Source organism: Camellia sinensis, chromosome 13 (assembly GCF_055761805.1).
Source record: "Camellia sinensis isolate YWXY chromosome 13, ASM5576180v1, whole genome shotgun sequence".
Taxonomy (NCBI): domain Eukaryota; kingdom Viridiplantae; phylum Streptophyta; class Magnoliopsida; order Ericales; family Theaceae; genus Camellia; species Camellia sinensis.
In genome coordinates this window covers 42,449,310-42,461,161 of record NC_138973.1, presented here as the reverse complement: position 1 = coordinate 42,461,161, position 11,852 = coordinate 42,449,310, and the positions used below count along the sequence as shown (strand labels likewise).

Here is an 11,852-nt window from a genome sequence, read left to right as displayed (position 1 = left end):
ACAAGTATGCATCTACTAAAGAGCATACATGTTCACATAATTCGCAATGCAAGTAAATCACAAACATATAGCACATAATCATTTATCTCGAAGCATTTAAGCACATTCTCAATGTTTACAAATTCCTACTTATCACATGAATGTATCCTAGATCTTTTCTAGATGTTTATTTCTCTTTTCGACAAGCATGTGAGTTATTAACTCGTGCTCTGATACCACTCTGTCATGGCCCGAACCCGTCCCTATGGGTTAAGCACATAATCGGCCAGTAATCATGAGATTACCTAGGACCTCAAACCACAAAAGACATATTACAACAGAGCTAAGAGGCCAAAACGTTAAAACTTTGTCCATAGAGCTGTGCATACATGGCATATCACAACATTACACATACATTCATTAATAACTCACATAAAAGAAAGTTAACATATGAGTTTTACACAACAGGATCATTCAAGTCATAGTCAGCCAAACCAAAGCTTATGTACAACGGTGATCCAAAGTTTTTGCCAACATAACAAAAATGCAACACAATAATAATAGGGCAAAAACAAGCCTCGTGTGTGAGACGCATGGGCTAACTCCTCAAAATTCTGACTGTTTCTCACATACTTCACTAGGGCTGGGTTTGGACATCTCTTGGCTCACTTACAGACACATGAATGAGAGTGAACGAAAGCCCAGCGAATAATATCAAGTAGAGAATATACATGAACGAATTTTGAAATAGTTACATCAGACGGCCTTGGGTCCAATTCATGTTTCTATCTAATGTATCAAACGAAAAAAATCTCTAGATGTATCAAACATCCTCGGGTCCAATTCACTCATATCTGACGGTCTTTGGCCCATTCATTTATGTCCAACGGCCTTTGGCCCAATTGTTTATATCCGACGGCCTTTGGCCCAATCATTCATGTCCAACGGCCTTTGACCCAATCGTCTGTATCCGACGACTTTTGGCCCAATCATTCATGTCCGATGGCCTTTGGCCCAATCATCTGTATCCGACGACCTTTGGCCCAATCATTCATGTTCGATGACCTTTGGCCTAATCATCTGTATCCGACGACCTTTGGCCCAATCATTCATGTCCAATGGCCTTTGGCCCAATCATCTGTATCTGACGGCCTTTGGCCCAATCATTCATGTCAAACGGCCTTTGGCCCATTTCATTCGTATAGCAAAACAAATATTTGCCCATAATTCAAATTAACAGGCTTATAAGACTTATAAAGGAATAAACAATAGGACAAATAACATACTTCAAAATATCTTTATTAAGATATTACTCACAGTGATCTGCTGGTTGATTTGTCCTTGTGCTTGACACTACACATTTCATAAACATAATGGGTCACAAACGATTTCAATCTGTTCTTAATTCATACATCCCTCTTAGGCTTCTCTCTTATTCTTTTAACTCATTTACAATATTCAAAGCATGCCTAAGAGTACTTAGAAATGAAAGAGAACGAAAAATGAAACATAAATCAACTTTACAAAATTTCTGGAGCAGGGCTTCCCGCTCGAGCGGACCCCCTTGGTCTGGAAAAGTACTAGTTGCCACATTTTTATGCTCGAGCTGAAAGTCAAACCACATGGCTTGGCACTCGACCGTGAACCTCCCCATTCGAGCGGACATCAATGTCTACAAAAGTCCTAGGAGCTAGCATTTCACGCTCGAGCGATGGTTCCCACGCTCGAGCGACGATTCCCACGCTCGAGCGGACATGACGAATTCTGGAATTTCTAGAATTGTTCTTGGAGTTCAAACTCAGTGTTTAAAGGTTCAAAGCTCATGCTTTGAACTCAAAAACATGGAAACATATTACATGACATGAGGACAACAACAATATAAGGCCAATTGCTCAAATTCATGGTCCCTATTCCAAAATCATTTTGAATTCTTTACATAGTTCCAAAACATGTGCATTCAATTTCACACCAATTCCTTACCTTCATCAATCATGCATGCAAGTCAATTCTTGACTCCAATTCTATTTCAAATGGTACAAATGACACTTAATATCATGAAACTCATGAAAATCATGCATGCATGTGAGGTTTGGTGCTCAATTCTATTTGTTCTACATAGTTTATGCTCAAATATGCAAATTCATAGCAATTCTATGCATGCATGTACATATAAGCTTTAAATTTTTCAATTTCATCTCAATTTATGTTCTTGATTACCTAACTAGCTTGAATACACAAATTTACAAACTTATACTCATGAATTTATGCTCAAATGCTTACCTAGAAGCTCTAATCACCCAAATTATGGTTAATTCTTGAGTTGATCTTCAAGCTCCTTGTTCAATCTCCAACTTGAGCTCCCTCTCTCTCTACAATTGGCATACTCTCCCTCTCTAGAGGATAATCTCAGCAAATATGAGTTCAAAACCATAATATGAGGCTATATAGGCCTTTATATAAGATGGCCTAATCAAATTTGAATTGGGCTAAGTAATAGAGTTTAATTTAATCGTTTGGAATCTAATTATTTCATTCCAAATCAGTTTTCAATTAAATTTCACCATAGGCTCTAAAAATTACGCCAATTACAATGGCGTGGTCAATTTCGATTTCTGTGGCCAATAAAGCCTTCAATTGTCAGTTTATAATAATAAGTTCAACAGATTTTCCTACGGTGAACAGATATAAAATCAAAATCACATATAATCATATGAATGGCACTCAAAATCATATTAAACGCATAATCACAATCATAATTAAGGTTAATTAACATAATACGGAACAGGGTTATCATACTCGGGTTCTGTGGTTGTTTATTGTTGTCTATATCTTGTTTCCATCTTTTAATTCCTTATATTTGAGTTTTAGGATATATTGGGTGAGTTTGGTACAGGTTGGTTGTGAGTTGAAACAAATGGTTGCTGCTCAGGATTTGGCTTCTTTGCTCGAGCGAGCCCTGGTATTTGCTTCTTCGCTTGAGTGAGGGTTTATGCGCTCGGGCAAGTGTTGTGGGTCCTCAGGTTTCTTTTTTAGACGCAGCTTCCGCTCGAGCGAGCTTTCTTGCGCTCAAGCGAGCCTTGTGTTTTGTGTCTCTTCGCTCGAGTGAGCGACCTTGAGCTCGAGCGTGCTTTTGCGTTTCTGTAAGACCTGAAGGTTGGTATTCTTCGCTCGAGCAAGCTTTCTTGCACTCGAGCGAGTGAGCCCTATGTTTTGTGTTTCTTCGCACGAGCGAGGACTCTTGCGCTCAAGCGTGCTTCTGCGTTACAGGCCTGAAGTTTCGCATTGTTCGCTCGAGCGACGCTTCTTGCACTCAAGCGAGGTATTGTTGTGTTTGGTCGCTCGAGCGAGCCTTGTATATATCAGTTCGCAGTAACGTGATTCTACATCACTTTTTCATCTCCATTCCTCTTAAAACCCTAGATCCAACTCTCTCTCTCTCTCTACACACACCTTCTCTCTACAAATACTCTTGATCTAGAGTTCTCCTATCCTACTTCCTCTGTAAAAAGGGTGGAGCTTGGTGTGGGCTATCCTTTGATCCGAAAATTTGTAGATTTAGAGCATCTTGGGTTTCACTCTTCTTCTCATTTGAGCTTCTTCATTTGAGGTAGGGATAATCTACTTATTTTTATGAGTTTTAACATAAATGTCAGTCATTTTGTATAAATGGTGTGATTTGGAATTTGGGAAGTTAGGGTTTGAGATTTGTAATATTCCAAAGAGGGGGTTTTGTGTTTTTAAACTCCATGTACATATGAGGTCTTAAAAATGGGATTTGTGGGTTTAATTGGTGAAATTTGGTCTTATGATCAATGTTTGAGAAATTGGGGAAAAATGCCCTAATTGAATTTAAATAATTAATTTGGCAATTGTGGGAATATGAAATTGATTTGAAAATCATGACATTGGATGGAATTGGGACTAATTGGTGTAGTTGGATTGATGAATCACTCACCGATGGAAAATGTAATAAATTATCTATTTGATAGATTTATTTATCTGTTTAGAAATAACTGTTTTGGGCTATCGGTGAAGGATATTCTTGGTTGTTGGAGACAATGCATGATGATTAGGGAAATTAAAACTAATCAATTGGATTGTGTCATTGAATGTGACGGTGGAATTAACACATTGAATATGTGAATTGTTGGGTAATTGTACATGATTATGTATTTAAATACATTGTATATCTATGTTGTGTGGGATGAGATAGGGGGTGTACTCCATTTGTTTGGGAGGAGATAAGAGATGGACTCCATTGATAACTAAGTTGGCTGGAGTGTCCTAGGTGCAAGTCCCGAAACTTTATTTATTTATGGGTGCCGGTTCCCTCGAACGTAGTTCCGTAAAATGGCATGTGAATAGAAGTGTTGAATGATGTTAGTTATTGAAGTGTTGTTATATAAGTTGTAGTCTCATTTAAAACAGTATGGATAATATCGGACTATTTTAACAAATTAATGTGGTTAAATAATAGGAAATGGATTGAATATGACGAAATTGTTGATTGGTCATGGGAATGATACAAGTTAGTTTATAAGTGTTAAACATTTATCGAATGCTAATGTTTTAGTTAATTCTCATATTCTGTTTAGCATATCTCTACTGTGCTTTAGCTCACCCTACTTGGGACACTATTTTCAGGTACATGAGACATGCCGCTTCTAAGGACATAGCTTGGGCAGTTTAGAAGCTGCAGGTTTCTTTTTATTGTTATATTTTTGCATTACATGTAAATTCAAGCCAAGAGCTTTATATGTAAAAGAGTTAGAACTCTTCTTTTGTTGTAACCAAGTGTTGACTTGGAAAGTTGTAAGCCCGTTGGGCATCTACTTTTGTTGTTAACATGTAGCGTCTATTGTAAAGAACACTCTGATGAATGTAAATATAATGTTCCTGTCATTATTTATAGGTCTTGCGCATAATTGTTTTTAGTCATATTTTTTAGGGCGTTACATCCACACACTAATTTCCCTCATTACATACACTTAATGAACACTTTCTCAATACACATATTATAAAAATATAAATTCTCAATACACATCTCTATATTACAATATTACCATCATTTTCAATTTTAAAGCCCCAAGCATATGTTTGGTTTCAATTTTTAAATCAATTTTTTGAAATTTTTATGAAAAAAATATAAATTAATTTGACAAAAATAAATACCCAAAAAATATTTTTAAATTTTTTTACCCTTAAAGATTAAACCATATTGAAATAAGAAGTTTTTTGTTTTGTTTTGTTTTTTTTTTTTTTTTGCAATTATCTTTTACTGTTGTTGCCGCCACTTTCAATCCTTCATCGCCACCACCATCGCCAATTCTAGCTCATTTCCCTCCATCCTAGAGCTCTATAGTCAACATTGAGTGATTCATGGTGAGAGACTTGTGGGAGTATATGGTTCATAGGGAAAAGTGATTGCAGACAGATAAGAAAAGAGACGACAGGAGGGGATGACAGATGAGAGAGGTGGCACTGGCGATAGAGGATAGTTGTGGTGTTTTAGAAATAGGGTTCGAATACAAGAAGATGAGGGGTATTATAGTATTTTTATCTTAGGACAAAATTGTTATAATAAAATTTTTCATTAAGTGTGTGAACTGAGTGAAATTAGTGTGTGGAAATAGAATTACCCGTATTACTGTCTTTGATTGAAAAGCAAAGGGTAAATTACCAATAGTTCATAAAAATTGGATTTAATTCCCATCAAATTCTATTGAAAATAAATTATAGTACAATCGTTGCAAAAATATTTTTTTAGACCATTTTTTACATTTGTCACAAAAAATTGATAATTAGTGATTTTTTTGTTGCGATTTTTATAGATTATCTCTAAAACTTATGATTAGTGATTTTTTTTCTTATAATTTTTTTAAATTATCGCTAAAACTTATAATTAGTTATATTTTTTATGATAATTTTAAAACTGTCGCTGGAAATTAACTATTAATAACATATTTTAATAATATATGATAAAAACTGTCATTAATTGTTATAAGATCAATTAGACAATAATTTCACTTGGTAGACCCACACGTAAGGTCCAAGGATTCATGTTCTCAAATATTTATGTCTCCTGTCTCAAATCACTCATAATTATTGAATATGTCTTGATATCCTCGTATAATCCAATGATTATGAGTGATTTGAGATAAAGAGGCAAAAATATTTGAAGATAAGAGATCCTTCCTCTTCACGCAAGTTTTAAAAAATAAAAATAAAATAAAAAAAATTAAAAAAAATTATATTAGGGAAAAAAGCAAAAAAAGGAGGTAGTAGTAGTAGTTGCGAAAAAGTCACTATCCTCCGGTAATCCAATTCATGCTCTTCGAAGCCACCAAATTTGATTGCAATCATCTCTGTTCAAATGGAGTGAAGAAACAAACAATGCTTTATATATCTATTTATATTTCTTCTCTAAATGTGATGCTTTCTGATATATAGGTTGCCAAAGAAAAAACCTCTTTGCTTTAATGGGTATTCTCTCTCTATTTGCCCCTGAAACAATTGGGTTTCTTTTACACCATTGCTCCAAAACCAAGGCCTTTCGATATGGGACTTCCCTTCATGCTTCCGTAGTCAAGTCAGGCTTGCAGTCCGATGTAATTGTCTGCAATCACATTCTCAACATGTATGCAAAGTGTGGCAACATCACCTTTGCACGCAAGGTGTTTGATGGGATGTCTGAGAGAAACCTTGTTTCTTGGTCAGCTATGGTCTCTGGTTATGGCCAAGCTGAGGAACCCAGACTGGCCATTGACCTTTTCTCTAAAATGGGTCTTGTGCCCGTGCCCAATGAATATTTACTTGCCAGTGCTATAAGTGCTTGTGCTAGTCTCTTGGCTTTGACACAAGGGCAACAAATGCATGCTTTATCTGTGAAAATTGGGTACTCTTTCATTTCTTTTGTTTCCAACTCACTTATCTCGATGTACATGAAATGTGGTCAATGTAGTGATGCCTTAACAGTTTTTAGTAGTACATCTGAGCTGAATTCGGTGTCTTATAATGCAATGATTGCTGGGTTAGTAGAAAACAAACAACCGGATAAAGGGTTTGAAATTTACAGAAAAATGTGCCAACAAGGTCTGGTCCCAGACCGTTTTACTTTTGTCGGAGTGTTGGGAATTTGCAGTACTGCAGATGATTTGAGTAGAGGAATGCAATTGCATTGCCAAACAGTCAAGCTCAAACTTGACTCCACCCCTTTTATCGGTAATGTGATAATAACAATGTACTCGAAGTTTGGTATGCTAGAAGAAGCACAGAAGGTCTTCAGATTAATTGAAGAGAAAGATGTCATTTCATGGAATACCCTTATTACTGCTTGTTCTCATTGTGATGATCATGCAAAGGGTTTGAGTATTTTCAAAGAGATGACAAATGTGATTAGTTTATGGCTTGATGATTTCACATATGCGAGTGCTCTTGCTGCATGTGCCGGCATTGCTTCTGTACGCCATGGCAAGCAGATTCATGCTCATCTGATCAGAACAAAGCTGGATGGAGATGTAGGTGTTGATAATGCACTAGTAAACATGTATGCTAAATGTGGTTGCATTGGATATACACAAAATGTTTTTAATAAAATGGGCAGTCACAATCTTGTATCATGGAATAGCATCATAGCTGGATTTGGAAATCATGGGCATGGGGCAAAGGCCCTAGAACTGTTTGAGCAGATGAAGGGAGTTGGTTTGAAGCCAGATTCTGTTACATTTATTGCACTTCTCACAGCGTGCAATCATGCAGGGCTTGTGGACGAGGGCCAAGCCTACTTCAATTCTATGAATGAAATCTATGGAATTGCTCCTGACATTGAGCATTTCTCTTGCCTCATAGATCTACTTGGACGAGCTGGAAGACTAAAGGAGGCTGTAGAATGCATGAAAAATTTTCCTTTTGGGCATGATCCAGTTGTTTTAGTGAGCTTGCTTTCTGCTTGTCGATTGCATGGAGATGTTTTAATTGGGGAACATTTGGCAAGAAAGCTTTTGAAATGTGAGCTTGTCACTACTTCACCCTATGTTCTATTGTCAAATTTATATGCTTCAGACGGAATGTGGAATTGTGTTGCAGAGTCAAGAAAGATGCTGAAGGGTAGTGGATTGAAGAAGGAACCTGGCCACAGTCTGATCGAAGTGAAGGGAGTTGTTGAGAAGTTCACAATTGGTGATTTTTCTCATGCAAGAATTGAACAGATAGTGCACATACTCAAAACATTGAGTTGGGAAGGGGATAAAGTATTTGCTTATTATTGATCAAGTTATCAGAGAGAAGAGCATTTCTTGGCACAAAGTTGAAACCGCTGGTTTGCAATATTATGAATGTGTATAAAAGTCTCACAGCAACAACTTGAAGTTATTCAATGGTTTCCGGACATGGATAGGGTCATAAAACATGGATGAGGGGGTATCCAACATGTCAACTTTCTGAAGATATTGATTCAAGTGGCTCGATAGAGCTCAGCTTAGAAGGCCACCCTATGGAGCAAAGTTATTAATCCCATCCCATACTGGCTGAGATGTACCATACCGGACCAGAAATGGGAACTCATACATGAAGTTTCATTTTGTTGAAAATCTTTATGCTTACCCGGATGCTTTGCTTATGCTGCAGAAATTTGGTAAATTTTGATATACAGTTATACCAGTCTGATACATGAACCTTTGATTCCCAAGTGTTTGCCCAAACCTTGCAGTCATTCAGCCCTAACATTTTGGTTTTGACTTTGAAGCAAAGGCGACTAGAAACAGAGTGCTTTACTCTCCAAGGCTTGAAGCTGCTTTCCTTGGTAGAGAAGATCACCTGAAGCTTTAAAAGACCAGATCGGTTAGTTAAAAGCCCTCCCTCTCCGTTTATATATGTAATTCACTCTCTCTCCATCTCTCACTCTCTGCTCCATATTCAAAATTTGTTTGCTTTCAGATTAGGGAAATGTTTTTATGTGCAGTTTTAAGCTGGCATATTGTGCTTGCTTCAATCTAGAACAAATATAAAGCGACGGGCCTACAGAACAAACAGCTCTGATACATAAGATGGTGTTGGATTACATGTTTGTGTCATGCTTAAATGATTTGGTGTTGAATTAAATGTCATAGAATGTATATTAAAATTTCTAGGTAATTGTAATTGTTTTTTTTAGATTTATAATATATAGCAAAAAGTCCAAAATGGTATTTGCTAGTATGCACAGATACCCATATGTACCATACACAAAAAAAAAAAAAAAAAAAAATATGCTGGCCGGTATTGGGATTAACAATTTTGCTATGGAGTGGCTGAGCCAACCATAGTGTGCTGGACCAGCTAGTGTCCTAGATGACCAGAATGTGCCGAGCCAACCAGAGTTGGGCTAGATCAGAAGTTCTTTATTTTTAAAGTTTTCAATCATTCATAAACTGAAACAGTGCTAATTTACTGGAGCATTAGCTTTGGGGTATTTTGGTAAGAAAATGAGCTTCGAAAAATTAAAGGGCTGGAGCTGGGAAACCTTTTTCTGCCGTCTTATGAAGGGGGAGCTCTAGCCAAAACTCTTTACTTTTTAGTTAGTTGCTTTTTCTTTTGTGGCGAGGGGTCAAGGGGAAAAGATCACCGTGAGTCTACTTCTAAAATTTTTATTTGTTGTAAATACTTTTTTCTGTAGAAACATGAATAATTGTGTAAGAAGAATTCTTATTTGCTGAATTTGTGTGACAGGCGGCAAAAGTCACAAACATGGAATTAGCAAAAAGACTGGGCTGTTGGCTTTCTATAATCCTTTATCAGCTTATCTGTATTCACTTATTATACATTTTGGGTCAAAATCCTGGTCAGTTGAAACCTCTTAGTTTAATTTTATGTTTTGAGTTTGACTAAATAGTTGTTGACTTTTGATGAAATCTCAGCCATTTGTGGGTGGTGATCACTTCATCCGGGAGTACTTTCTTCCACAATAATATGCCATTCTCATACCTGTGTTTGCTGTCGCGGCACTTCTCAGCTTCTTATCCGTTTTATTGGGCTTGTGATGCTCAAGTCCAAGAAGGGATGATGCAAGTATATATCAACACAGATTATTTCCCCCAATTGTCATATGTATTTATAAATAATAAAAAAAACAAAAACAAAACAAAGAGTAAAGCCAAATAGTCTTTATTTGGTGTAATATTCCTGTTCAAAATACGGGAATAGCCTCTCCAGAAATGAGACAACATACTTACATCTTGTTCTCCCTAGATCCCATTTTAGCGAGTTTTGTGTATTAGGTTAACCTTTTATTGATGTTCAAAATTAGAATTGGTGTGCCATATGATATGAAGGGCTTATAATTAGAACTTTTCAAAGATTATTTTGACAAGCATTGCCTTTAATTAGTTTTTGGAACACAACAGTGTCCATTTTGGCCTGGTTTGGGAAGTTGATTATTTTAGTAAGTTATTTTAGTTTTAAGCTATTTTAATAGGCTAAAATATTTATGTTTGGAAAGAGGATTGGATTTTTTTGTAATTGGATGTGATGTTTGTGAGAGAGAAAGTGAAATAATTATGGATTTAATGTGATATTTTGTCTTATTGACTATTTTATTTTATTTTGTCTTTTTGTGAATTTTAGCCAAAAAAACAAGTAAACCTTGGTCTATTTTAGCCTATTTTTATCTTTTTTTTTTTTTTTTTTTTGGTAGATTTTAGTCTATTTTGTCTTTTTATAGATTTTAACTTATTTTGTTTTTTTGTGAATTTTATATGTTAGATTTGAGTTTGATGACAAGACACAAGTTCTCTTTGGAATTTGGCTTCAGTTATGCCCTCACAAGCTGTATCTTTGCCAATTACCCCATGCTTTAATTTGTTTCATGGAAAAAGCTTGGGTAATTTGGCTTCAGTTATGCCCTCACAAGCTGTATCTTTGCCAATTACCCCATGCTTTAATTTGTTTCATGGAAAAAGCTTGGGACCCAATTTGGAGAGCCAAATGTGTGTGATTGTTCTATGTGTATTTTTATTTATTTATTTATTTTATTTTATTTTTTTTCTCATATAGGATGATGTAGGGGTTGTGGGGTGGAGGCACTACAAAAAAATTGATTTTTTGCGACGGTAAAATACCGTCGCTAATACTCCTCATGCCGTCGCTAATACTTTTTGCGACGGCAAAATGACTTTTTGCGACGGCAAGAGGGGGGTCGCAACTGCAGGGGTTGCAAAAAGTTTTTGCGACGGTAAGTGCCGTCGCTAATGTTTTGCGACGGCATTTTTTGTCTTTTTGCGACGGTACCATACAGTCGCTAATAACTTTGAAATTTCTTGACTTTTTTGCGACGGCCCTATTTTACCGTCGCTAAAAATGTTATTTGAGACGGCAAAAAACACCGTCGCCAATAGTCTTTTTTTTAAAAAAAACACTATTTTTTGCGACAGTGTGGTGCCGTCGCAGAAAGTATAAAAATATAAAATTTTCTATTTTTCGCGACAGTGTAACGCCGTCGCAAAAAATATTAAAAAATAATAAAATTTCCCTTTTAAATAATAAAATTTCTATTTTTTGCGACAATATATTGTCGTCGCAAAAAGTAAAACCTGTAACAAAATTAATAAAAATATTAAAATTTTCTATTTTTTCCGACGGTGGTGCCGTCTCTCTCTAAGAGCTGATTATTTACATTCCATTCACAAAAACATCATAACAGAAAATAAAAATAAAAATTGATCAAACCATCAAATTCAATATTTTACAAAAAACAATTAAACTGTATATGTTCATAAAAACATATTTAAATTATAAAATTCACCCAAATCCTAAAAAAAATAATAATAATAAAATAAAATCTAAAATTCACCAATCAACACATTGGATATTTAAATGCTCTTACAAAAATTAAAAAATTT

The 11,852-nt window shown here is 35.7% G+C and overlaps 1 protein-coding gene across 3 annotated transcripts; it reads left to right on the top strand.

The window, feature by feature from the left end:
* Positions 1 to 6,253: 6,253 nt before the first annotated feature.
* LOC114310029 (pentatricopeptide repeat-containing protein At5g16860) lies at positions 6,254 to 10,526 on the top strand. 3 transcript variants are annotated; one of them, XM_028255937.2, is made up of 4 exons: positions 6,254 to 8,611; positions 8,723 to 8,817; positions 9,685 to 9,796; positions 9,873 to 10,526. In XM_028255937.2, the coding sequence occupies exon 1, from the start codon at positions 6,459 to 6,461 to the stop codon at positions 8,244 to 8,246; it is 1,788 nt and encodes a 595-aa protein (XP_028111738.2). In that variant the 5' UTR covers positions 6,254 to 6,458; the 3' UTR covers positions 8,247 to 8,611; positions 8,723 to 8,817; positions 9,685 to 9,796; positions 9,873 to 10,526. The 3 variants fall into 3 exon arrangements, with proteins under 3 accessions (XP_028111738.2, XP_028111739.2, XP_028111737.2); XM_028255938.2 differs by having other exon boundaries at positions 8,728 to 8,817; positions 9,685 to 10,526; XM_028255936.2 differs by having other exon boundaries at positions 9,685 to 10,526.
* The last annotated feature ends 1,326 nt before the right edge of the window (positions 10,527 to 11,852 follow it).